Source organism: Varanus komodoensis, unplaced genomic scaffold (genome assembly GCF_004798865.1).
Source record: "Varanus komodoensis strain SLA01 unplaced genomic scaffold, ASM479886v1 scaffold56, whole genome shotgun sequence".
Taxonomy (NCBI): Eukaryota; Metazoa; Chordata; class Lepidosauria; order Squamata; family Varanidae; genus Varanus; species Varanus komodoensis.
In genome coordinates this window covers 526,342-554,051 of record NW_025336169.1, presented here as the reverse complement: position 1 = coordinate 554,051, position 27,710 = coordinate 526,342, and the positions used below count along the sequence as shown (strand labels likewise).

The 27,710-nt window shown below is 49.0% G+C and overlaps 1 protein-coding gene across 3 annotated transcripts; it reads right to left on the bottom strand.

Moving 5' to 3' along the window:
• Positions 1–125: 125 nt before the first annotated feature.
• Positions 126–27,710, bottom strand: FBXO21 (F-box protein 21). Of its 3 annotated transcripts, none has more exons than XM_044448870.1 (12): positions 27,424–27,710; positions 18,502–18,637; positions 17,029–17,123; positions 15,459–15,580; positions 13,720–13,866; positions 12,533–12,669; positions 12,057–12,193; positions 9,756–9,932; positions 8,223–8,355; positions 7,510–7,700; positions 6,032–6,189; positions 126–3,605 (listed from the first exon to the last, which is right to left on the bottom strand). In XM_044448870.1, the coding sequence occupies exons 1-12, from the start codon at positions 27,690–27,692 to the stop codon at positions 3,430–3,432; spliced, it is 1,878 nt and encodes a 625-aa protein (XP_044304805.1). In that variant the 5' UTR covers positions 27,693–27,710; the 3' UTR covers positions 126–3,429. The 3 variants fall into 3 exon arrangements, with proteins under 3 accessions (XP_044304805.1, XP_044304807.1, XP_044304806.1); XM_044448872.1 differs by having other exon boundaries at positions 27,450–27,568; XM_044448871.1 differs by lacking the exon at positions 27,424–27,710 and adding an exon at positions 19,206–23,742.

Here is a 27,710-nt window from a genome sequence, read left to right as displayed (position 1 = left end):
GCAATTAGGTAGTGAGGTTCAAGTAGGAGGGCTGCATTCTCAGCAGGGATTGTCTTTTTTTTTTTCTTTTCTGAGGCGCTTAACTACTATGCATAAATTCAAGAACTATGGCACCGGACCAGGACAGCTCTACCGCAGTAACTTTTAATACTCATAATTTGCTACCAGTGTGCAACTGCTCCAGGTCTAAAGATGGGCAACTCACAGTCTCAATGGGTCTTTCACATCACGATGGAAAAATTAAGTTCCACTGATTTAACTTTTCTTTAGGCCCGGAATTCATTTCAGCTGAAGACACATACCCAAGGAAAAACGGACATTTATGTTAGAGTGCAGGAACCTGGATAAATTGCATTACTCCAAAAGGTCTAGAAGATATATATGTACAGTTGTAAGCTGCTGAGGTTAAGATTTTGTTCCAGAGATATTATCAAGTGCCAAAGGCAGGGCTGGGGCCGAGTGGGAAGGAGAGCCTCTCACGCGTGGCCCACTTTGAAAACAGCTCTTCGTGTGATCAAAACTGCATATTGTATATTAGCTGTACAAATTGTTTTTTAAATAGCATCGTCTTACTTGAATATGCACACGTATATATTATATAGCACCGTTCATTTGAAGGACAAGTTCTGAGAGCTTTACAGACATATAAAGATACCGAGGACATTTGGGGAGGGCGCGAACACCAGGCAAGCGTGGGGCGGCCAGCGGCGCAGCTTTGGATCGAGGCCACGCGGCCCAGGTTCGCGCTCAAGCAACCCACGCCGGGCTGAAGGCTCACCCCCGAGGCAGAAGCACTGCTTTATTCAGCAAGGTAGGAGCAGCAACCTTGCCCGGAAAGGGGGAGGCCGCAGAGCATGCACGGTCTGGTCCCTGCAGGTAAGTCAGGGCCGATCAAGGACTGCGTAGAATTTCGGCTTTCTGATGCTGGCGGGCCCAATTCGGATCCTGCTCAGAGTGGATTTACTGCATGTGTTCAGTGTTTCGCCCCTAACCGCCCCAGTCGCTGCTCTGGTTACCACTGGCATCTCGCGGGCTCCTCTCGGTTTGCTTTCCTGGGGCAACTGCATGGTCTCCCAGTACCCCCGAGCCGCGGAACCTCACAGCCGCACCTCAAATCTGTCTTTTCTAGGAGCCAAAGCCGACCTTCCAGGGCTACCCAGGTGGGCCCGGCCCCACCTCCAATCCCAACTGTTGTGTGATTTCCCGGCTGTAGAGCTCGTTGCCTATTGTCAAAGGCTGCAAACGCCGGTCCCATGGCTTACTTTCTGCAAGAGGTTTGAGCTGAGAGGGGACGACCGTTTCGTGCCCCTCCCTCTGCTCCTTTCGACCCACCCACTTCCCAGCAGAGAGCTTCTCCTGAACTGAATTCGGCCCTTGGACTGAACGAGGCTCTGTGCTCCCACAGGATATGCTCAAGTTTTAGTGATCGGATTTAAGGCCTGCAACTGCAAGAGTGTGTCTTTCTGTTTATGCAACTGCCAGCTGTTTTAGGCTAGCAGCCCTAACAGGCCACACCTGAATACAAATTATGATATGCAAAACTGTGTGCATGTGTACCCAGAGTCATGAATGGCAACACGATTCCCAGAACACATTCTGGGAACGGCAGAAACGGGGCACTTGATGCGGCGGCCAATCCCTCGGAGCTCTTTCAAGCTGCCCCAGTGGATATGTCGAATTTCACAAGCAAAAGTGTTTGCTGAGAACAACAAAAATACACCATGCAAATCAACAGTTGCCTTGAAAAGAATGATTTCATAGCTACCGACAGCAACCTTCAAAACCAAGATCATAAAAGTGTCTCGTTGGATCCTTCACAACGTAATTACAACTTACCTGTAGAGCAACTAAGCAGATAATCCGGTACGTATCACTGTGCACCGCTTAGAAATGCCAATTTAAAAATTACATGTTCTGCCCTTGCAATGTAAGCCGAAGGGGTATGATCCGACATCTCCCCCTGCATGCTGAGCTTCTACTCTGGCAGCTGGACTACAAATCGACTAACTCAAATTTTGCAAACAGTTCCTGATAACAAGAAACTGCAGACATTACACTTCCTGGGGTTTTCTTCCATTTACCTCCTGCTGGAATGAGGGAAAACACGGGATTTTAAGAAAGGGCTGCTGAACATCACTGCACAGGTAACATCATGCCAGGGGAATCTAGCAGCTACCTGAGGTGAGGAATACAGGGAGGAGGTGCACACCCAGCCTGACCAAGACTCAGGCAGCATCCTCGGCTGGCCGCCCTTGCCACTGGCAAGGTGTGTGTATATGCTGGAATGAGACCTAAGAAGCCTGTATGGAAAAGGACAGCCGGTACAACCATCCTATTTCATGTGACAACTGAGTGGCTTGTCTGAAGAAGTGGGAAGACACCCTCTCAGAACACCCTCAGGATGTTTCGGCAAGGAAGTGTGTGTTTAATTCCCAAAGTTTTGGCACTGAACGAACATAAGAGCAGCCCTGCCATATTGGACCCCCAGGGTTCGTCTAGTCCAGCATTCTGTTCACACAGTGGCCAAAGGGCTGCCTGAGGGAAACCCACAAGCAGGACGTGAGCAGAAGAAGAGCAGCTTTCCATCCATGTTCCCCAGCAACCGGTGGTCACAGGTCTACTTCCTCTGATCCTCCTGGCTGCAAACAGCCATGAGGACTAGTAGCCCTGGATGGCCTTATTTCCCATCCATTTGCCTAATCCCCTTAAAAGCCATCTAATGTTATGCAGCTAAGTGGGCGGCCATCCTAAGGACACCAGAAGAGCCATGCCTGGTCGGACCGAGAGTCCACCTGGTGAAGCGCTCTGACCATACAGCAGCCAACCAGTTGCCTGTGGGAAGGACACGGGTGCAACAGCAGCTGCCTGGCCATGTTCCCTAGCAACCGGTATACACAGTCATACTTCTTCTAATGCTGGAAGTAGCACAGAGCCACCTGGACCAGCAGCCACAGACAGCTTTCTCCTCCGAGAGCTGCTGGCTGTAGGAAAGCTCGCGACAGGGCAAGAACTCCCACTGGGAAACACAGAGCACGTTGCACCCAGGGTGATCTGAACTCGCCACGTACAAAGCTCAGACCTTTAAAATATTGCGACGGTGACAACCCCTACCAACCCCTACCAAACATCAGCATTTTCAACCTCCTGGCCATCGAAAAATCTATCTCCTTGAGTCAAGAAAGAGGATTTCTCAAGTCCAGGAGTGGCAAAAGGGACTAGGTGCTTCAGACGATGAGGTCAGCTCAGAGAGGGGACATCTTCCCTCGAAAATCACGCCTGCCCCATTCATCCTCCAGCGTTGGCACAGCATAATCGCGTGGTTACATAACACGAACGCTTCACCACTCGTTATCCAGCAAAACATGGTTCCGGGCAGGGCGGGGAGCACCGGCTTTCCCGTGAGGCAATCCAGAGCGCCGCTGCGACGGCTCATTCTTTGCTCTCGTACGTCTTTCGGACGGCCGCACGTGTGAACTCCAGATCTTCAGGGTACCGGATCTCCAGCTCTGTGTTGGCTACGTAGTGAGTGCCAGCAAACTCGGTGAAGTAGCGGCCAATGTCTGGGTGAGCGATTTCATGGGGCTCCATGTTGTACGACAGGTTCTCTGCAAGAGGAAGAAAGAGCGCGCCACCGCCGTTGCCATGTGCCGGAAAGGAGCAGCTCAGTGCATAACAGCTCAGCCCAGAGGAGCTCAGCTCAGCTCGGAAGAGCTCAGCTCAGCTCGGAACAGCTCAGCTCAGCTCAGCTTGGAACAGCTCAGCTCAGTTCAGAAGAGCTCAGCTCGGAACAGCTCAGCTCAGCTCGGAACAGCTCAATGCAGCTCAGCTCCTGTTGTTCAGGGCTCCAGCAAGATACCCCTTTGCAACCCGGCTCAGTGAGTTTGTTTGGGACCAATCCCCGCATCCATCTGTGAAACAAAACCTTGGCTGCTGCCTCCTCCAGGGAAAGGCAGCTTCAGGGGAGCTGGTTTTCAGCAGAGATGAGGAAACCCTGCTCTCCTGATGCCCGTGCCGATGGGAACACGGCAAGGCCTGTGCATGCTTTGCCCAGGGCTGGAAAGTCCCCACCTGAAATCCTGATGGCCACTGCTGCCAGCCAGGGACCACCATTCTGGGCTGGACAGGTCAAGGTCTGACCCAAGACACGGAGACTTCAGGCGTCCTTCCCCCCAGCATGGGGGGCTGGGATAAGCCCCGCCTCTCCCTGCAGCTGGAGAGAGGGATGCAAGCTGATTCCTGCAGCACTGAGTCTCTAAGGCAGACGCTGCTGCTGCTTGCACTGCCTGCCTCCAAGGGGTGCCTGCCAGGCTGGCCTGGAGGTCCTCAAAGAGCAGGAGGGATGGTCAGAGTCGGTGCCACATGGAAAGCCCCGCCCCTGGGCTTGGTAAGGCCAGGCCCTTCCGGATGCCCTTCCACTGACCCAAGCAAAGGATGCCATCTCAAGTGGCAAAGCAGCAGGGATCTGTCCCTTGCGCAATCCATCCTGGGCTTTTATGCTTCGCTAGGCGTCCATGCCGGAGGATGTTGGGGGGGGGGGGCGGGCGGCAGATGGCTCTGAGAGAGGGGCTTTTCAGTGGCAGCTTCCCCCTTCCCCCAGAGGCTCGCCTGGTGCCTATGCTTTGGCTTTTCAGCATCAAGAGTCCCTTCTATTTCACCACATGGTTCAATTACATGTTTTTAGCACCTCTTTAGGACTTTGGCCCCAGTCATCCCCCCATGCTGGTTTTAAACCTGCTGGCCTTGCCCTGATTTTATGTTGGCTTGGACGGCTGGATGCCGGATGCAGCAGTGTTGCCTTTATACACTTCCATGTCATTGTTTTGGTGGCATGTTGTATTTTACCTTTTTGCAACATCTGTAAACTGCCCAGAGGGTGTTGCTGATTGGGAGCGGTGAAGTGTAGTGTGAATGGGTGCTAGGCTCTCCAAATGACCACCAAGGGCCTTCATCCTATCCTTTGGGTGCCGCAGTTCCACCTAGTAGACTCATGTTCTCAAGGCGCTCTCTGAGCCAGCAGCTGCCAGTTTCGAGCTGCAGAAGGATCTGGGAATTCCACCCGATCCCCAGCTCCTCTGCTTAAGAAGCCTTTTCCCTGAGCTCGGCCTGCTTCCTTAGCTTCCATTCCAATGCAAACCTGTGGCAACTGCTTTAATAGCACTGCACTATCTGCCTTTACGGGCACGGTTGAAGATCACGTGAGCCAGAAAAAGTGGGGAAATGGCAGGCTGGGCATCTGAGAAAAACATTCCCAACTATTTCTGTGGTGGCTCAGAGCGCCCTCTGGTGTATGAACCCAGTATTATTTCTTCTAAATGTCTAAAACAGGCTTCCCCAGGCTGAGGTCTGTCGCTGATGGGGTTTGTGCTAAGGCACGGTAGTGCAGCCCTTGCAACCCTGGCGGATGGCCAGTGCAACCATCAAGACCAACAGGTCGTGTCCCTGCTGTTAAGGGCGAGTCTGTGCTAGGAAGCAAAGCCCGGGAGAGAACCAAGACGCAAGGCTGAGCTTAAAGGTGAGGAATCACCTGGAGCCAGGATGCCTGGAGGAGCACCTCAGAGCTCAGCGGGGATCCAGCCCCCGCAGGCAGTCTCTTAGCAACCATCTCCTGTACAGGAGTATGTTCTGGCTCAGGCAGGATCTGTGACCCACAGTTCAAGGATCCTGCACACGAGGCGCAAAGACTCCCAGTTCTGGCTCTGCTGCTCCTCCTGACAGCTGGTGAGTTGAGGGCAAATACTTGTCCTTGCATGTCCTGCAAACATGGGAACCCATCCCATATTATTTATTTATTGCATCCCTTTCCGGCCTTTTCTCCACAGTGGCTTACAACTTCCTGCTGCTCTCCATCTTGTCTCCACCACAACAGCCCTGTGAGGTGGGCTGAGCATCTGTGCCTGGCCCAAAGTCGCCCAGCGGGGACCAGGGCCCAGGCCTCCTGAGGCGCGGCCCAGCACGCCTAACCACGGCACCGCTGGCTCTCCAGGGTTGGCCCCTTCCCACCAGCGCGCAGCTGCAACGCATGGCCGCCTACCTTGGGCTGCGTAGCGGCAGGACCCGTCTTCCACCAGCACATTGTAGAAGGGCTGGTGGGGACCGTGTGGCAAGCTGTGGACATTCATGTTGCGAATCCACTCGTGCCCCATCATGCACGCCGGGTCCCAGCCGTAGATCACGCAGTTATAGCCGTACCTGGACGAGGAAGAGGAAGGGGCACACGGCCCGGTCAACGGGCGGGTGCAGTCGGGGGGCTGGCGGGGGCTGCCAGTCCGCGTTGGTAACACTGGGCTGGATGGACCAGGGCCTGACCCCATTCAGGGGAGGGCTCTGCTTCAGCGCGCAGGTGTACCTGGCCAACTGCTACGAGCACCCGAGTGCTGGGCCAGATGCACCTTTGGGTCGACCCGGCTCCCCTTGCGCTTTTTTGGGGGGCGACGGGACAGAAATGCCCCCCCCGCCACATGCACGGGCCGGCGTGGCACAGTCCGTTCTGTCACCTCGTTCTGCTGCATGGGCAGACCGGGAGGGAAACGAGCTCTCGCGGGCGACAGAGCTCCTCCTCTTGGCCCTGCCCAGGAGCAGCAGCTCCAGCGGGGGGGGGGGAGGGAGCAGGGCCCGGTCCGCCAGCTTGGCCGAGGGCCCAGAGTGCGGAACGGGCTGGAACCGGTTCCCGGTGCACCTGCAGCGCTGCACTGCAGCCTGGGCCTGCGGGGATGCTGCGCCAGGACAGCTTCGCTAGCATCCGCCAGCCCCTTCAGGTCTCTCTGTCCTCTCTGAGTTCAGCTGCAATGCACAGCATAGAGCTTCCCCGCAACTCAGGCATTGTCCCTGCTGCAATGCAAAATATTTTATTTATTTATCACATGTCTGTACTGCTCAAGAACTGAAGCTCTCCGGGGTGGCTTGGCCTTCATGGGCCGATTAGACCCATTCACTTCCAAAGAGCAGCTCCTGGGAGAGATGAAAACTCCAGCCTGGTTGCCCGGATTTTTGACCCTCCGTGCACTTTGGAGGTTATCGTTTCATCATGCTGGCTTTTGTTTTTTTGAACTAACGAAGGTTTTTAAAGAAATCTAGAGGCGCTTCCCCCAAGCCCCCGCCGTGCACTGTGCGCTGCACTGTCACCCAATCCTTCCGCATGTGTTGGCCACACCACAGACGGCGGAGCTTTGCATCGTGTCCAAACCAACTAAGAATAATCCTTCAGCACAGAAGTGTTCTGAGAGAGCTAATTTTAACCCTCTCCTTATGGAGAGCAGATGGATAAGAGGCATTTCCCCCCGTTAGCTATTTCCTTCCCAATAAAGCATGCTTGCTCCTCTAGGGATGAGCTCTGCCTGCTTCATCCAAATCTGAGCACCCTTTCTAACAATCAGCAGGGCTGAATCTGGCCCGTGTGCCTGGGGTTCTGCCCCTGATCTAGACATTCGAGGATCCACCTCATGCTGTGGCCCTCTAGTGCTGAACCTCAGCAGACTCAAAGTGCTGCTAGGAACAGATGGGTCGGCTCACCTCTTGTGCTCCATAATTAGGCCGACAGAATAGCAGACGTCTTTATGCTTCTCCTCTGAGCGCAGCTTCACGTCGGGCCCCGCTTCTTCTTTCCGGCGCTCGATGTGCTCTAACGTGTGCTGGACCAAATACCCCACTGCTCCGTGCTGGGAGGGGTCCAGTGCCTGGATGTGCTGCAGGATGTCCAGAACCTTTGGACAAGGAAGCAGAAGTCGCAAGAGGCTGCCACCAACCCTGCTCCCAACCTGAAGCCACAGACAACCACGTGTGCTGAAACGGGGAGTCCCGGCACTGTGAACGGGCTCCAAGCTCTCTGATATTTGCTTTATATCCACCCCAAAAAATTTACTGGGCCTCTAACGATGCACGCTTAAGACCACTGTAAATAACCAACTTGCTATTCCTAAAACACAGCCGGAGTTCCATCAGCAACACAATGCTTATAGAGCAACCAAAGGGCATTTGTCAGTTGGGTAGCAGACCAATCTAATCAACTAATAAAGGAAACAGTAATAAACAGAATTGTGATAGATGTATTAGATAGTTTGCCAGGATGTGGCAAGGCCAAGTTCACGCCGGCTTCCACTTTGCAGAGAAAAGAAAGGGGGCAGTGGAAAGAAAGAAACAAATTCACCTGCTCGCATGCCTTGCAGTCCCTTTGTGGCCTTTGGTATTAAGCTGATCTCAAATGAAGACATACAAGACGAAGTTACCTTCTCTGGCCAGATTCCCAGGTGGAAGTACAGTCTAGCTTGGAGCATCAGATGCTGCACGTTGTCTGGATACATGGCCAGGTACAGATCCAGAGAGTCTCTCAGGAGCTGGTACGACTGATCTGTGCTTTCACTAGCAAAGAGGAACATTCAAGCTCTCTTAGCAGTTTGCAACAGTTCATAAAATACCATCTAGAATATATGCAGCAATAAAATTATCGTGAAATTTCAGTACAGAAATTTATAAACCGGATTTTAAAACAGAATTTAAGCACCTTGAATAACCAAGACAGGTTTCCACAGCAAAACCCGCCCATAGGTCAGGTAAGCCTCAGCAGAGAGCTCGTTCCACCACTGGCGGCTGCCATGAACAAGGCCCCTCTGCCTTGTTACCACCAAGCGAGCCTCACGAGGAGGTGGCAATAGGTGGAAAGGCTTCACCTGCTGAGCACAGTGTCCATGCAGGTTTTGGCTGGGAGGTGTTCTGTCAAGTATAATGGTCCCAAGCTGTGTAGGACTCCATACTTTCAAACCAGCACCCTGCACTGGGTTGGAAACATAGAGGAAGCCAGCGCAAGCAGGCCAGAATTGGTTCGACTGGTTCCAGTTATTAGTCTGGCTGCTCTGTTTTGTGCAAACTGCGACTTCTGAATAATCTTCAAGGGCAGCCCTACATAGACTACATTACAGCGGACAAGCTTGGAAATCCACAGAGTGCAGATCAGCAAAACCAGGCTTTTCCTGTCCAGACAAGGGACGCAGCTGGGCTACCAGCTTACTACGCTCGCAAGACATCCATGATACAGCGGGCTCCAAAAACCTCCAATTCCCCCAAAAGCTCTACTTTGGCTGGGAATGGAATCCAAGTCTCATGCACTTCCTTCTTTCGCTCTTTCTGGGCTGTTGAGAGACACATTCCAAGCTGCCTGAGTCTTCAGGGAAGAGGTTGGGCAGCCGTTTGTATCAGGGATTCTTGCAGTTCGGATGCTGACAAGCATTCGCAGCACTTCTATCAGGCAAGAGAGACAAAAGGACAAATCTAAGAGGATGAGGCACGGTCCAGTTCTGGGTAGGGGGGAGTGGTGCAGTTTGCAACACTCAATTGCACGTGAAGGTAAGAGCAGTTCATTCCTCATGAGCAGCCCTCCTTAGCCAGTCAGGCTTGGAAACGTTTGCTATGCCTTTGTGCACTCGCAGAGCTTCACCGATATCACAAAGCACAATCTTTCCAACAATCCTGCAAGGTAGAGCAATATTAACCCTTGTGCTGTGAATGGAGAGATAAGTGCAAGCAAGAACATCTGACAGTGTTCGTGAAACTGAAGCAAAACTTTCCTAGTTTGCAGCCCAGTCTGTGATATTTTGTTAACAAATATTAATATTTGTCAAATTGTTAACAAAATTAAATTCTGTTAACAAATTGTTAACATTTTGTGAATAACAATTGATTAATTATATTAATAAGACGGTCACTATTTGGTTTGGTAAGGTTTCAGGCCTCCCTGAAGAAAGAACGTGACACTGGACTCTTACCGCTTTCCAATGTTTAGTAAGTTGCCCACCATTCTCTGCAAAACTTCCTTTGCAGTCGCCACACCATAAAACTCCTCCGTCACGTGGTGTCCAATCAGGTATTCGCATTCTTTCACAGTGAGCTGCTTTCCCTTCCCAAAAGCATCAATGTAAACGTAGTCGAAGATGTTTGTGCTTCTGGATAGAATGCCAATACAATAGAAGCTTTAAAAAGTCACGCCTTCCTCCACTGTTTAACTTTTATTATTTAAAAGAACTTTCAGGAAGACAATTTTTTGTTTACGCAACACTGCAAAAAAGGGCTAGAAATATGCGCATTTCCTTGAAATCAAGTCAAATCCGTCTACCAAATAAATTCTCTTTCATTAATGAGTGCACTGGGGAGTTACAGACCAAGGGAACTGCAGAGCGCCAAGCTGAGATGCACTTTTTTAGGATTTTCAACAAGGGTCGTCTTAGTCCTATTTGGAAATGTTGTGGTTTGAACACTAAATCTTCCACATGAAGTACATGTGTGCCACCACCAAGTAATAGCCCCTTCTTCTATTCTTTGGTCCAAAGAGACTGCTCTCCCAATTTGCTTTTTAAAAACCACATACAGCTTGAGGGAAAGGCTGAACTACTATTTTTCAAAAAATTATTAACGTGCCACAACAGCCCTGGGACAGCAAACATAGCGATATAAGGGACCGAAACTGTACAACAATCTAATTACAAAATAAATAAAAAGGAATAAAAGACATTCATTTGGTGAACAAATTGATTAACTTTAAAAGAAAGAAAGATTTAAAATGCCGAAGCTAAAATGAATGTTCTGACTTGGCATGGAAAAGAAAGCAAGGGTTGTGACGTTTCCGTAGAAGGGTATTCCATCACATCATAGAACGGCAGAGCTGGAAGGGGCCTGTAAAACCATCGAGCCCAACTCCCTGCTCAATGCTCAGCTCAAGTTTCTTGGCTGACTTTCAGGGCAGAAGCCTTCCCGAAGTTGCATTCAGCCATAAAATGCATGAAACCAGTTTAGTATGAGATTAAGAGCAAGAAAAACAAACCAGTTCAAGAGCAGTACAACACCAATCCTATGAGGTGAAGGCTGGCAGAAAATGTTTTCAAACGCTGATATTAACACGAGGCAGTGATAACGAGATAACAAGAGCCAGTGTGGCGTAGTGGTTAAGAGCGTGGGACTGGGACTCAGGCGATCTGGGTTCTAGTCCCTGCTCAGCCATGGAGCCAACTGGGTGACTTTGGGCCAGCCACAGGCTCTCAGCCCAACCTACCTCACAAGGTTGTTGTTGTGGGGATAAGATGGAGGAGGAGAATGATGTAAGCTGCCTGGAGCCCTTTGTAGGAAAAAGGCAGGATATAAATCGAGAAAATAAACAAATATTGGTGGAGCATGGTAGATTCCTTAGGGCAAACCACATGCAGAGCTGTTGTACAGAAGGTTTAGTCTAGCTAAGCTAAAACCAGCCCGAAGCTGGGCTCAGAAATACACTATTAACACAAACTGCCAAGCGTGACCCAGGTCAGACTAACTCTGACAGGGTCAGCTGTTTAAAAGCCTTTTTTCCCGTATTGAAATCACCCTGCCTCTCCTCTCACAGAAGCTATTTGCTCCCTGGGGGTAGGTGGGGGAAATACAGGTGCCTATATCTTGCCCCCATGGAGCAGCCCTGCACGCAGAAGAAATCCCGCGGCTCAGCTTCCCAGCCTTGAGATAACACCACTGCAACCCTTCCTTGTCCGAACTCTTCAGGATATTGCACAACCCAGGCCCACCTAGTGCCGTTTGGAAGTCTCCATGGTGAATCCACCGAGCGCAAATATACTTTCTATGTGAGCATCAGTCTCCAGCAATCATTTTTGTAGGCCGGCATGAAATAACATGACACTGAAATCACAAAAACGGTAACATGGAGCGCTGGGAGAACTGGCCACCCTTCACTCCAGACAGCTGCGCTCTGACGGCCTCACAACATCAGCGGGGCCCTCCGCGAATGCATTTATACGCTCTGGTTTGTGTGCTGGCCAGCCCGGACAGTTAATGAGTGTGTGCCGCAATACTGTTGATGAGCGACTTCCATCGGGCGAGTGGCAGGGCTTTCTAATTGAACGCAACCATTTTTCTTGGACTGCTGGAACACCCCCCTCCCCTCCTCCCCACTCGCCATTACTTCATCATCTGGCATGGTTTCGGGTAGCTCAGAAGTGGAAACATGGGATGCTTCGACATCGCACTGCCTGAGCGCTTTCGCCATCTCAGAAGGGCAGGAGGCGCGTGGATCTTTGAAAACTTACCCTTCCGTCCCTTGACACCATCGGAGCAGAAAGTGGCTGGGGAAGTTGACTGGCTCGAGCTGGACGCCCAGCTGCCTGGCGATGGTCAGATAAAGCACTGACAAGCTGATTGGGATTCCCGTCCTGTGGATCAAAACCTGGAAGGAAAAGCGAGCCAGCAATGAGAAGCTTATACAGGGCAGGTCTTTTGAGATGGGATTATGTATCTGGTTTTGCTTTAAAGAGGAGGGGGAGATCAGTTGACAGTCGAACAGCACAAAGGATCGCTCTGTGCTTCAGAAGCGGAACACAAAAGGCTCTGGAAGGCCGCCAGCAAACGTGCGGAAAGTCATCATGACAGAAAGTCGACAGCAATCTGTCCCCGCAGGGTGCTAGGCTGCCCTGGCACAGACGACATGCGTCTGTATGCAGCGCTGAAAAAGACAGTGTGTGGCTTGCTTCCCCAGTTCGATTCGTATGGGCAAGATAAGCTTTACCTGGCGGATGTACGAATTCAGAGAATTGTAGTAGTCCACCTCGTTGCCTTTGTATTTCAATTGCTCATAGAGGACGTAGTTCAAGGCTTCCAGAACCTGCCTTTGCAGATCCACCTGAGTGATGATCAAGGCCTCTCCTGAAATGCGACGACGACAGGCAAATCAGGTGACATGCAAGAGCGTCTCAGAGACTATTCCGACTCTCAAGAGGAGGGAGAGCAGGACCGTGTTCTCTGGCCCCACCCACTGGTCCTCGGCCTTCTGGGGTGGTGGCAACATTTGCTGTTTGGCGGGCACGTGTTCCGGGTGCTCTCACAAAACGGCTGCTTGGACATTCACCAAGTGAAGGCCATGCTGTGCCACAAGAACACTCATCTCCCAGGAGGCAAACAGGTAAGGCTAAATGAAGCTGACCTTCCCAAGATCCCAACTCTGCTGAACCCAAATAAAGACGGCGCTGGAGGGCGACAGGTTGCCTGCACCACTGGCAGCGTCCATCCTGTCTTTGCCTCTACCTGCCAGTTTGCCTCCCTGTTCTACTCTGGCCACCAGCTTTCCGGGGGCACCTGAAGGACTAGCCAAGGGCTCCGTTTCATCCAGTGCCCTGTTCTTTGCAGTAGAGCAGAGGAGAGATGGGGTGATTCAGGTAAGGAGGCAAAGGTTGGAACCTCTCTGCACTGCTCGCCCTGTCAGGTTAGTCTGACCCTGGCCATGCTTGGCTGTTTGGGCTACTGGTGTGTTTCTGAGCCACGTGTCAGCGGCTAGTTCTGATCTTTAAAGCCTTCTCTACATTGGCCCCAAGGAAAGCGAAACAGCCATGGCCAAGATACCAGCTTATTTTACCACAAGGCTTTTATTGTCAGTAATGCACTGCGATAAAAGCTGGAAAACACACATTACCCTGGAGGCCGCCACCGGTGTGTCCAGACGAAGAACCGCCCGCTCAGGATCTAAATCAAGTCCTCTGTCATTCCCCTGGGGGCCACACCCTTTCCCCCAACCACCAAAAGGCGGACTGCTCCCCCCGTTCCCATGCACCCTATTTTTTTCTGCTAGCCCACTCCCTCTGCCTCCTTTTTCTGTCTTGCCTCTTTCTCTCCGTTTCTCAATTGCTGCCGTGAGTTTCATCACCACTGCCTTAGCGCATCGCCGGTACAGGCTACAGAGACATTATGGATCATAAATACCTGCTTTGGGGGCCACACTCGGATGCCTGGAATTTTTGGATTTCAGGAATTGGCGTACTTTGGCAACGATATCATCGATCTGGGCCTGGACGCCCGCTAGGCTGATATCGGTCAGCGGGTTGCAGTACTGGTCAATCAGGACAGCCCCTAGAACAAGTCAGAAGAGACCCAGGACAGGGCCTTTTAAAAAAACGCACAGCCATCAATCGGACTATTGTCTTCCCATCAAAGAAGGATTTCTGCTACTGCTGTTGAGCTATGCACATGACACATTCCCTAAATTTTCTCCTCATCTTGCTGGCTCTTTCTACTTCTAAGAAAGCCAGTGTGGTGCAGTCACGAAGAGCGCTAGACTGGAACTCAGGAGACCCGGGTTTGAGGCACCACTTGACCTGGAAGCACACTGAGAGATGCTGGGCCAGTCACCAGACCTCGGCTTAATCTGCCTCGCACGATTTGGTCTGATGGCAAAATGAAGAGGAGGGGAATCTGTAAGGCAGTGTGCAAGAGGCGAAAACGAGGGGCAAAATGTACAGAAATAACAACACTCCGGTTCTCTTTGGTTCTTCTTTCCATTCCAAATTCAGGGCATTCTATGGACATCTCCTACTTTTTAGAATATCAGCACAGCTTGTTCTTGTTTGGTCACTGATGTGTCTTCAAGAAATTAAACAATGGTTTAATTTCATCCTCTCTAACAGACCATACAAATGGTTAAGCGGCTAGCAGATCTGAAGTGTGATTGGGGCATCCAGAAATAATGGTTTCTAGGTACTCGGGGACTCTCTTGGTACACGGAATGCATCTGCGAGCAAGGAGGAAAAGAGAATCCGAACATGCCTGTACGCACCCCTCTTGCCCTAGAAGAAAATGTCCTGAGAAGGTCCTGCAAGCTCTAAACTAGGCACTGAAAAGCAGAATAGAAATATTGTACCTAAGAAACAAACAAAAAAAATATTGTAGCTAATAAACAAAAAATGCTTGAGCCATGTAGCATATTTCATGAAGTTGCAATCGGATCGAGCAAGGAGAGGAAAATCCTTTTGTTTGAATTACTTGGAAGAACCATGTGGCTAAGCAGATTGGCCAGGAAAGCCAATTGGAAAGGTGGGATGGAGCAGGGCATTCCCATGACAGAGCGATCACCACTTCCTGAGATCGTTGGGCTCACGGCAAGCAGGGTGGGCAGGCGGGATTCCTCACCCCGTTTCCCCCAGACATCTTCCCTGCTGCTCTCTTCCACCTTGCACTGAAGGGCAGAGAAATGGCAGGGCTGAGGGTTCCCTTTGAGGGCATGTTGTCTTAGAGTCCTGGGAATGTCTGACCGTCCCGACGGGTCCCGTTCTTCCCCAACCACACCACCAGGATGCCTGGAGTACGGAGCTCCCTACAGAAGCACTGGAAGAAATTCCCTTTCCACCACCACCTTACTCAGCCATTTTTTTGCAAGGTGGCACCCTGACCCTGGACTGTATGAGCAGCAACAGTGAAGAAAAGCCAGGAGATATGTGGAACAAACCTATTTCAGAAGCAACATTAGAGAACAAAGAAGGAGCGTTTTTGAAAACTGAATATATGCTGGAGCCCAGGTTACTGGCCTATCATTTATGGAAATGTACTTAGTTGCTCCCCACATCTGTCAATGAAGTTGAGATCCAAATCGCAGAATTTCGACAAGGGGCATGGATTTATGTTAGAAACAGATTATTACTTGCTATCACCCCCGAGCCTCTACACACCTTCCAGAAAAGATTGTTCCTCAGCTGGTTGTTGGAGATATGCCTTCAGTTTCTTTAGAATGTTTTGTTGCCGCAGGTAGTAAAGAATTTTCTTTGCATAGTATTTCCACGTCAGGGCTTTTCTGCAGAATGAAGGAAACCATTGTGGTGAAGAACTGCTTAGAAGAATACCAGAAGAATGGGGAGTGGCAGACCATGAACACAAAGGGAAAATCTTACATTGAGTTTATTAGAGGCTATTCAGGCATACAATTGGAGGGACAATGGGGCGAGCGAAGGACAAAGCAGGACCTTATTAAAACAGTTCACTATCTCAGTTGATGTTAGACAATGCTGCCCCTGAAGCAGGATTTTATCTTTGCCACAAAATGCTTAGAGGAACTACAGTGTGGTTCAAACGCCTCATGTTGGTTCACCATATGCCACATTAATAGCTTAATAAACTCTGAATATACACAAAAGCAGCCGGAATATGAAAGGGCTAATCACGCATGTAATAAAGAGCAAAGGACACACTTCAGCTATTACTCTGTGCACAAGAACTGCCCGCATGAGCATAATAAACAAAAGATGTTTTAAAAACCAGATCATTGTCTGCCGCACAATCAGAGGATACTGTACTGCAGAAGGCAAGAGAAAGATGCACCATGGAGAGCAAGAAACAAAACCAAGACAATACAGAGTGCAAAGTGGGGAAAGTTTTGATGTGTTCTTTAAAAAGCCCCTCTTGTCAAGACAAAAGGCTTAACAGCCTTCCACCTATGAGAACATTCATGCCACCTCAGACTTTTCTAAGAGGCCATCCTTGAATGAAAGGCTGCCAGCCAAATCAGTTAACCAACGCACAAGCCTAGGCACCCTGCTGCTCTCCGGTTGTTTTGACTACAATCTCCATCAACTCCAACCAGCGGTCCCAATGGTCAGGGATCATAGGAGATGTAGTTCAGCCCAACAGACTCCTGACTTGGCTCCTTGGCTTCTCCTGACTTGGCTAACTCATCTCGTGTCAATTAATATGCACACATTTGCATACGATAACAAATGCAGGCCCTGCTTTTAGATGCCCTGCAGCAAGCACTGTCCTAGGAAAGGCACTCTGTACTCTCCTCACACTTAGGATGGGAATCCTTTTATAAGGCCCCTCTTGTACACCAGTGGGGTGCAGGCATTGGTGTTAAACTAGGTCTGGGAAGACTCAGGCTTAAATCCTACAGTGCCCACTGGATGACCTTAAACCTGTCTCGCCCTCAGCCTAATTTATCTCGCGGGGTTGCTGTGTGGATAAAAACCGGGGTAGGTAATTTGGCACACTGTGCAGAGAGATTTTTTTGAAATATAAGCAGTATATACATCTATTAAATAATAAACACACCACCTTGAGCTTTTTTTTAGCAAAAGGTAGACATAAGTACATAAATGCTATTAGTTAGATTTCTAATCTTTAACAACTGAAATTGCAGTATGGTTTTGTGGTTTGGGAAGAGCAAACAAAATCCAGGCATTGGACCCATGCTGGAAATGCAAAGACATCCGCATCTTTCTGCACCTTGCTCTTCACAGGTAGCCTTACCGTCCTTCCATGTTAAGGACTGACATCAGTTCGTCCTCAAAGAAATGGCTTGGGCATTCCAGAGTTTCAACATCACTGAAGCCATCACACGGCACCTGGCAAAAGACCATCCTGTCACTACACGGCTAAGCAGCTTTCCATAGCGAACACTTTTAAACGTATTCAAAGTAACCGAAAGAAAAGAAAAAGAAAAATCACACATGGGATGGGTTACTCACTTGACGCTAAATAGATAGCATCAAATAAAGCCACTAGGTTCAAATAAAGCCAAATAAGAGTTTGAAGCGCTCCTAAAAAAATCTGGGTAAAGGATACAAAAGATTGGTTTTTTCTACCTTGTTGAAGTTGCTTGCCAAAGCACCTCTCTTTGCCACACACTCCCCTATCTAAGGGCAACAAAAAGAGTTCCTTAGATGAACAGGATTTTTTTTTTTTTGCCATTGAACAGTATCCAGTCCTGCGGGGGGTGCGCCTCAGAACAGGGCACCTCTAAAAACAAAAGCTGCCCTTAATACCAGCTGTATCACAAACACAGTGGCATATATTCAAAGCTGCCTTAGCATGGATAGAAAACACTTCTGGTTGCACAAGAAGGACATTCTCTGAATACCCCTCCTTTGGAGGTTTCCCTCTCACCATTTGCTATTCTTTTCTGGACTTCAGGAGATTTCCAGAGGGTGCCTGGAAATCACAGAAGGAAGCAGGAAAGTCCTGTCTCTCAGGATCTCAATGTACCGATTTCTGAAGTCTTTGCAGAATAGTTACAAGAACTGAAAGTAAAGATTCACGTGCACAATTGTATTGCCAGATAGGCAGCAGTCCCTATTAAGCAATACGGTATCATTTTTGGTGCTATCTTAATCCTCAGTGTCTTAGAGATGCCCCTGGACGGGCCATGCATCATCTCAGCCAAGGCCAGGACCTGGCTCTCCTAAGGCCATCTTCTGAGGGAAGGCAAGAGAAGGGCAAAAGGAAGAGAGACTTGAAAAACAGCTAAGGAAAATTCCCAGAGGCTCTTCCCTGGATGCTGCCAGCCACAATGGTGCGCCACAGGGCTGCAAGGGAAGCCACAGGCACAATGGCGCAAGCCACATGCCCTTTCTGCAGGGTCCCCACTGCCTGGTCTGTGCGATCCCATTTCCAGGTGGACCACCTGGCCTCCTTACTGCATATAGTTAGATGACCTTGCTCTTCTATCTGGGATTTAATCTATGGGATACAGCTTGAATTATTACCGTCACAACTGTCTTGTGAGGGTTTTTATTATCTTTAATGAAATCGATACGTTAACTTTTGATTATATCTGTATTTTCAACACTGAATTTAATATTTTGGTTATTATTTTGCTGTTTTCAGAATTGTATACCATCCTGAGGGCACCTGCCAGTTGGGCACTATAATAATAGAATGCAGCATTTAAAGTAAGAGATGATGATGCACAAGATTACTTTTGAGATAAACGAGAAATCTTACGTGCTCTGAAAAGAACCTTCTGGAGAACGATGCTACAATTCTCTGAGCTTCCAAGCCAGCTTTATGCCTTTCTTTGTAGCCCTCCAGCCAATTCACGTTATCTGTCTGGCTGTAGTATTTCATTAATGATGGCCACCTACATAAGAGGCAAATAACAATACAATAACTGACGTTTCAAGCCCTCGTGCAGTAGCTCAAAGGAAGAACAAGTGCCTGACTCTCAGCCTGGCAAAACCGGGTTGCAACCTGCTAGCCCTCCCCACAAAACAACAGGATAACAACAAGCAAACCAACCCTCCCTCACCTCCAGTTCATTTCCCCTTCATTAGTTTTAGATTTGCTGCAGAGGGATAACAATAGAAGAGCTCATTTGTCAAGGGAAAACAGCAACATAAGATGTGTTAAGTTTTCAGAGCTGGCTACTGATCACACACAAATGGCTTGGTAGGGAAGCATTCATCTTCCATTGAGCTCAGCAAAGCTATTATTTTCCGAAATCAAAGGAACAAGCAGAGCCATCCAGACTTTCAGATTACAGATCTCTTCTAATTAGATAAAACAGCTTGAAGGCAAGCTTCTGGGGCAGTCGAGTTTGAGAAGATTCTCCCACAGCTTCCTTCTTATTCTCCTATCCACAGGAAAGGCTTTTCAGCCAAAATGCAGCAATGCCTTAACTGCCTAAAACAGGTTAAAAAAGAAACTACCTGCTGGGATTCCGATTCCCACAGGCCAGGGACTTTCAAATTACTTCTATAAGGAGGGAACAGCCAGGGCACCCAAGCACTGTCAAAGAAAAGAGGAAACTGAATGGCAACTTATCGTCTCTTGCTTAAGGGACGCTTTGCATGCAGCTCGGCCCTGATGCTCAGATCTCCACCTGGGGCAAATGCTGGGTGCAATTCCCTGTGCACAAGCAGAGCTGCCCACGCAACTAAGCCCAATGCCCACTGTGTGTATCATCTCCATAGCCACTCCGCTTCTGATTAAGACCTTGGAGAAGCAGAAATCAGGCTGGGAAGGGGGGATGGTGTCTGCATGGAGACACCTTTAGGAGAACAGGCACCTGTCTTGTACCTAGCCACACCACTAGCCATCTTGGTATCCCCTCAAGCCCAATATTGCCTGACTCTGACTGGCAGCCTCTGGCAGCTCTCAGGCAGATGTCTTTTTCAGACCTCCCTGGAGATGCAACTTGGGACCTTTTGGCACCAAAAGCACAGGCTCCACCCGTGAGCCAAGGCCCATCCCTTAAACCAGCCTTCTCCAAGCTGGTGTCTTGGAAGTGCTGGGCCCCACTTCCACTATTTCCAGCCTGCATGGCTGAACAGTCTGGGAATTCTGGGAGCTGTGGTCCAACACATCCAGGGAGGTGTCCCAAAGGATTCTGTGCATCCCTGCCTTATACAGAGGCAAGCCAATTGGTCCAGCTAGCTCAGTGCACCAGCTTTTCCCCAGGGCGGTGCCCCCCAGACCTTATGGACTATAGCTCTTATCAACCTTAGCCAACAAGGCCCACAGTAAGTGATGCTGGGAAATGTAGTCTAAAACACCAGAAGGATACCACATTGGAGAAGGCTGCTCTGTGCTTACTGACAGCTGCCCTCCAGAGCGTCAGGCAGAGGTGTGTCCCAGCCATGCTCAGACATACCACATGCAATGCCTGAACTGGATGCTCTGAGGCCTTTTGGTGGTACAGGGTGGGCTTCCGCTCCCGCTTTGCAGGAAAGTATCCTTGGAAAGAGCACGGTCTTACTCCCAAATATTGTTTTCTGCTTTCTGAATTCAGTGTTGGAAACCAGGTAATATTTTATCAAATAAACAAGACAAACAAACAAGCCTCTCTACCAAATCGAGGGCAGGCATGGGTCAGCTGCTGAGTGGTACAGGCGTAAATAACTGCAGCAGAGCTTTGGTTATTGCTCTGTGTAAAAATGAAATAATAAGCATGATAATGTGCTCTGTCCTTACAGTGCCAGACAATATTCTTGGCTGGCTAGTGCTGAGAGCTGGTAAGACAAAGGACAGGGCAGAAGGAATTAGCCTCAAAGGACACATGCCCTGCGGCTGCTCGATCATGCCCCTGTTCCTCCTGGGTGTGGGGAAAGAGAAAAAGAACAGCTGAGGGTCTAGCCTTCATCCTTGCCAGGAAATGTAGGGCCTTTCACTAGCTCTCAACTCCCCATGTGTATCAGACACAACAGATATGTGCCAACAGCTGCCCCTGTGGCAGCAGACCCAAACCTATGTTTAATTTCTGGTGGAAAGAGGAGGAGGAAAGACTAAACCATCCAGAAGTGGTCTGTAATTCTGGACTGTTATCTACTATGTCTCTGGTGCCTTGAAAGCATCTGTGGATGAATGGGTGCACCTGCCTAAGTCAAAAGGTTTTCTAGAAATAAACTGCAGTATAATACCACCTAAGAGGTGAAGCCTATTGTAGGGCGCTCAAGCCAACCTGCGTGCTTTTCCTCCCTTAGCAAAGCGATGAGAATAAAGGGATGCACCAGAAGGTACAGATCCAGACGGACCTTATTTGTCAGCTTTGGAACAACCACTGACTGAATGTATTTTTAGAATGAGAAGGGAAGCAGGTGCTATGATAGAAACCACGAGATTTGACAGTTGCAAAATCCACGCAGGGGTCAGTAAAGGATTAGAGACTATTAATGAAAACAACAGCTGCAGATTGTGGGTTATTTACGAAGCATTTCACACATTTCTCAGTAACAAGCCTGTATTTAGGAAGCTGTTGTGTTTGAGAGTGGGTGCAGAAGGGTTTGTGTGTGAGAAAAAGCAAAAGGAGGAGACGAGGGGAGGAGACTGTTCTAGAATGATGCCTGCCAACCACAGTTTAAGCTCTTACGCTAAAAGTAACTGACAATTAAAAATTATCTGCTACCCAGTGAATTGAGGGCATGAAGGGCTGCAGGGTGAAAAGGTTTCTTAAATGATGACTTGGTTATTCCAAGCTTACAAATAAGCTTACAAACAAGGTTTTTCCTGAGCAAATGAGGTGAGCAATCCCAAGCGTAGATCATGGGAAACATTACAACCAGAGCCCTGCTTGCAAGAGCATTAGCAGCAAATTGCACAAAAATTGAATGCAGTCTCAAGCTGAGCTCTGACAATTATGGACTGGGCAGACACTGTTTAAGTCTACAGCTTCCAGACACGAAGATGATCTGGAACAACTTACAGCTCAGGGAGAAGATAAATTGCTGCTTAAACTAGGCATGGTGTTCTCTCTGGCTTATGTATGCCTGATATTTTAGAAATACAAACTTGGGACCAGAATACCTCACTGACTGCCCCTCTATATGCCAACAGGATACTCTCCCACTTGTGGTCCAAGGTGGAAACTGTGGGAAGCCCACTGAAGACACACCTGCTTATTCTAGCCTTCCCAGAGGTATAAGAACACTGCTTTGTTTGACTTGTGTTTGCAATGGTTTTATGTTTATTGTTTCGGCAATGGTTTTATATTATGTTTTTATGGAACCTGCTTAGAGTGTGGACTGGTATTTAAGTATTTTAAATAAAGATATAAATAAAAGCTGGCTGGCTGGCTGGGTGTGTAGCTGGGCTGAATTGGGATCAGAATAGGGACAAAAGGTGAAAGTCTCCATACCACCAAAATTATGATTTTGAACAATATGCATAATACTAGCCCATATCTAGGCTGATTCCAGTGCAGTATAAAGTATGAAGCTAAACCAGATACAGGAATTGAAACAATGCATTAAAAATACGGTAACATTGGGCTCAGGCCAGCCGGAGTTGGTTATTTATGAAAAAAGATTAGCTACATGTAAGCTAGAGAGATAAGTAACGCTACATCTGCTTGGCCCTATGTTAGGGAAGACATGTTACATACAGGAACACCACTATACATAATTTCACATCAACATGAATTGCAATGACACTGTGTAATAGTGCTGTGAACAAGCACAGTGACAAGAGTCCAGGATGCCAATTTCCAAGCACAACTTGGACAAACATATACATCTCTGTCCAAATGCAAAGCACAACTCGCAAGTATTCGTCCTCTCACTTACATACGCAGTGACTGCTAGAGAATTGGACAGATTTATGTAAATTTCTGCTCTTGGCCTTGTTTGGAGAATAGGCGAAGTTCTTGTGTGGCCTGGCTTTGGCAAAAGAAGACAAGTTTTCTCACTCTTTCCAACTGCCAGTTGGCCCGTGAAACTCAGGCTCAACCGTTCAAAGGAAGAGAATATTCTCTCTGCACCTGCGAAAGAGGCAGCTGAACAATAGACAGTTCACCAGTTCAGCAAGCTATAACTCTGGGTTGCTTCCCAGGCCGCGTCTGCAATTCAGAGTTCAGCTTTAGCATGTCGGCAGCCAAGTTGGATCTTTCAAAGATTCAGATCTGACTGCGCGAGCTACTGTGGGCTGGTGATAAATAGAGGCTTGTGTTCCAAAAGCGGCCCTTTCTTTGATCACCGGACTGTTTTGGCAGGAGTGGCGATATTGACCCCGTTACTCTGGGCCAGACTCCATCTTGAGTAATTACATCCAAGTGTCTTAAAAGCCCCACTGCAATTTCATTTGGAGGAGTTATGCTCTACCCGCTACCCTAAAATAAACAGTTGCTGTTATAATGTAACACAGCATGGCCCTGCTCCAACGGAAGGTCTGTTTCCGCCAAGTTTGTGTTTGCCCTGGTAAATTCATCTGCCGAGTGGCAGAAAGCAATGATGCAAGCAGGCAGGTTATGCACACCACAAGCACAAACAAGGTTCACTGCACAACACATTGCTATCTGCATTGTCTTTCACAAACACAAAACAAAACAAAACAAAACAAAACAAAACAAAACAAAAGGAAGCCTGTCCTTGCTGTCATCTTCAAGCTGGTGATGAACAATAACAAAATTGTTCACCACTTTGGAATATGCTTAGGTGAGGTGCAATATAAAAATGTTGGAGATAAATAAATAAAATGCAAAAGCCTGCACAGCTTTAAAGAGAGATTGACCGTGTCTTAACTAGTGGCGAGTCCGTGATTTGGGAAAGGAAAAGTTCCAGAACAGACTTCTTCTTATGCTTTATTTTCCTGGGGATAATTTCCTGTGTCTCAAGTTTTTTAATAGCAAAGAATGGGTGCCAAATGCAAATATGATAATATCAGGCAAGTTTGGCCATTTCAAAGTTATTGATTAGATTTATATGCCACCTTTTTCTTTTTTAGGGTTGGGGTTATGCTTACACCATTCTCCTTCTGCTGCTCTCAATCTTATTTCCACAACAACCCTGTGAGGAAGGTTGGGCTGAGAGTCTGTGACTGGCCCAAAGTCACCCAGTTGGCTCCATGGCTGAGCAGGGACTAGAACCCAGATCCTCTGAGTCATCTGAGTCCCAGACCCATGCTCTTAACTGCTACACCACACTGACTCCCTTGTTGTAATAATCTTTTCCAGGGGATTATCCCTAACAGATTTGAGAGTGAATAAAAAACATATACATATCAGAGTGAAACTAATAATGAATGCCAGCAAAAGGGAAGGTGCCCCAACAGTCTCAATGGAAAAGAGCTTCATCTCATATTGGTAGACCTGGCGAAATACATGAGTGGTCCATCAAGGTATCATACACAGTTCTTTGGGTTGAAAAAACTGACTAGTTCTGCCTTCCCCAACACAGTGCCCTCCAGAAGTGCAGGTCTATAACTCCCAGAATCTTCAGCCAGGTGCAGGGAAGGTTGAATTATTTGTCAATTCTTCTAGATATATTTGTTTCTTTCGTGTATTTAACCCACATAAGGAAAGCACATGCTGGTCTCCTTACATCGTATGCATTTCAATAACAATATAATTTAACATTTAAATCTCATTAAAGGTACAATGCTGTGCATGTTTAGACAAAGAGTCTACAATTTCCAGCATGCTCTAGTTAGCATGGAGAATGCCGGTTAGCTCAAGGCCTCTTTTCTGTTCACACATGTGCAGCATCGTACCCAAGGCTGTCCCACTTTCTGGGGTCCTTCAGTCCCAGTGCTGAGACTCCAAAGGCTGAGTTTTTGCTCTGCTCCCCACAGTTGCAGCTGGGCCTTGAAGAGGGCAAAAGGGCCGTGCAGGGGTGGGGAAGCTGTGACTGATGGCTAGCACCCATTCACATTAGCACCCCAGCCTCCTTCGCTTCCTGGCAGTTTATCTAGCTGGCTGAAAATGGCTAAATACCTGATAAAACACACCAGCATGTCTCCTCATTTCATGCACACGATAAACAGAATCCACCAGGTTTGGATGCTTACAAGGTGTGGGGCGCTGGCCTATACCCTCACTGTGCTTTCATGTTTCCCCCTCAGTAGAGAGACAAAATTTTAACATGCTGTACTTTTCTGCTTCATTGTTTATTTGACTTGCATCTAGTAAACATGCTAAATTAAATCGCTTTCTCATGATTTGCCAGTTCAACCTCAAAATGTCCTGACACAAACAGATCATTTTCCTAAGCAAAAGACCCTATACAAATTAGTTGAGTTTGCACCAGAGCGTTTTCCATAAAACACCTATCATTTGTGGCCCAGAGCGCAGGCCTAAGAGCACTACTCCAAGAACCGATACGGTGCATAGTGAAAATGCTGGACTGGGGCTGAGGAGACCCAGGTTCTAGTCCCAACTCAGCCAGGAAACTCACCGGGGGACTTGGGACCCATCACTGACTTCCAGCCTAACCTGCCTCACAGGGTTGTTGTGAGGATAAAACAGAGAGGAAGAAGACAATGTAAGCTGCCTTGGGTTCCTTGAAAGAGGGAGACGCTGGGAAATAAATGTAACTGAAATAATAACAACAGTAATAACAGGCTAGGATAGGCTAGACATGCACATGGTAGGCATGTTGTAAGTGGAGCCAGCTGGAGCCAGGGGTCAGACTAGACGGCCTGGGAGACCCCTTCTGACTCGCTCTGTTTCTATGCTTCTAATAATATTAATGAGACCTGGGGTTCTGTTCCCACTCACTATGCTGCTCACTTTCAGCCACTCAGCAACTCTCAACCTCACCTACCCCAATGCTTGAAGAAATTGTCAGTGCAGTGCAGGGAGGACAATGCCATTAATCAGAAGGGTCACATTAGGACCACTTGCCTCCAACCCTGAAATGGGTTACCCATTGACATCAGACAGGCCTCCACAGTTCTGAAGTCTTCTCAAAAGTCATCTGTGTGACCCAGCCAGCACACAGAGGAGTGCATGGTTTTATTCCTGATCGGTTTAATAACTGTATCATAAAGCTTCCATTTAATTATGGTGGAGACAAAACAGCATTTGGGATATCATGCGTTCTTCTGGTCATCCCATCTCCAGAAGGATATTGTAGGGCTGCTGTGGGGCAACAGATTAAGAGGAAAGACTCAGCTGTGTATGGCTTTTCATTTCTCCATTCATCCACCCATCTCTCTACTAGCAGAAATGGCACTCAAACCAGCTAGCAATAGCACTATTATGAATTATGTCATTTCTATACAGCTGAAACACTTCCAGTAAAACGGAAGTACAATGTAAGAACAGACTGGTACCACCGTTAGTACCACCTGCCAATGAAAACAGAACACCCAACCAGATGAGAATCCCCTCAAACCACGACCCAGCTTAAATGGTCTGCCCAAATAGGAACAGAGTTACCTTTCAGTGGAAAGGAAAAAGAGAACAAATATCCTTACTGCTGAGTCATGTGTTCTTGGACCGAAAACCTTTGCAACCCCAAAACTGCTCCTCTGCCCCACCACAAATCATTGCTATTTATTTCAGCTAGTCTGAGCCTGAAACTGCAGCCCCTGCAAGGCTGCACACTCTGGTCATGTTGAGAAGCACCCATGTTCCTGATATTTCTGGTACGGCTGCTTCGTATACTCCAGGACCTGAACACCCTCCTGGGCCCTGGCCACTCCTCCTCTTCTGCCTGCACACATAAATCCCACTACAGTAACACTCCTACGACAGCTTCATGTGTTCCAGGGCCTGAACATCTCGTCAATGAAGACTCTTTCTGGGCCCAAGACTCCACATGTCTTATTTTCCCAGCAAAATGTGCCACACTCAGGAGAACTGTCTGCTTGACAACGCTCCAGGACCTGAAAAGCTCGGCAACAACTCAAGCCGCCACGCCTTTGCCCTATTTCCTCACCCAAACTCCACCACGCACAGTCACTAATTATGTAACATCACTTGCTGTTACATGTACTCCAGGATGTGAAGACCCCAGCAACAAAGACAGAGCCCTGGTCTTTTCCTGCGATTCCTTTCTGGCTCAGAGAAGCTCTTGTTACTACTGTTGCTGCATGCGCTGCACCTGAAAACTTCAGCAAAGATAGAAAACGCCAATTCATCCTTCCATGTCTCCCCTGCACTCTACCCATGCCCAGAAGCATTATCTCCCTAACATCACTATTGCAGCGATGTGGTCTAGAAGCCATAGCAATGACTGAACACTCCACCACTCAGAGGTATTTTCTTCCTAAGATCACTGCAACTGCATGCCCTGGACGCTCGTGCAATAACTGAGCACTCCCGCTGGACCTCCTCTGCACTCTGCCCATGCTCAGGGGCGCTCTCTTCCTAACATCACTCGCGAACTGCGTGACCTAGAAACTTTGGCAACAACTGAACATGCCTCCCTCGCTTCCCCCCCGTTCTGTCCATGCTCAGAGCCACCATCTCCCCAAAATCACCACGACAGCTGCATAACCTGCCATGGCGGAACACTCTGCCGGGGCAGAAACGCGCGATCGCCCCAGCTTGGCCGCCGCTGCGCTGCAAGCCCTGGGTCCTGAGCCGCGGCCCGGAAGGCACCTCCCGCTCCCCTCCTTCCCCCGAACGCGCTGCCCATGCTCAGAGGCACTCGCCCGAGCCGCCCGCCTCTCAGCGCCCTCCCTGCGGGCCAGGCCAACCCGGCCCCCCACCTGCGTCGGAACTGCTCCCGCCAGACCTTCCCGTGGGGCTGGCAGGCCTCCCTCAGGCGGCGGCAGGCGCAGGCGAGGCGGCCCACGTCGGCGGCGCGCAGCGAGCCGCAGCACAGGATGTACTCCAGCAGCTCCCCCGGCAGCTCCGTCAGGGTGAGGGGCCGAGGGCCGGGGCCCGGGGCCGCCCCCTTGGCCTCCGGCTCGGGCTCGGGCTGCGGCGGCGGCGGGTCCGTCTCCTCCCGGTCGAAGGACGACGACGGCGCCGCCATCTTGCCCGCCCGCCCGAC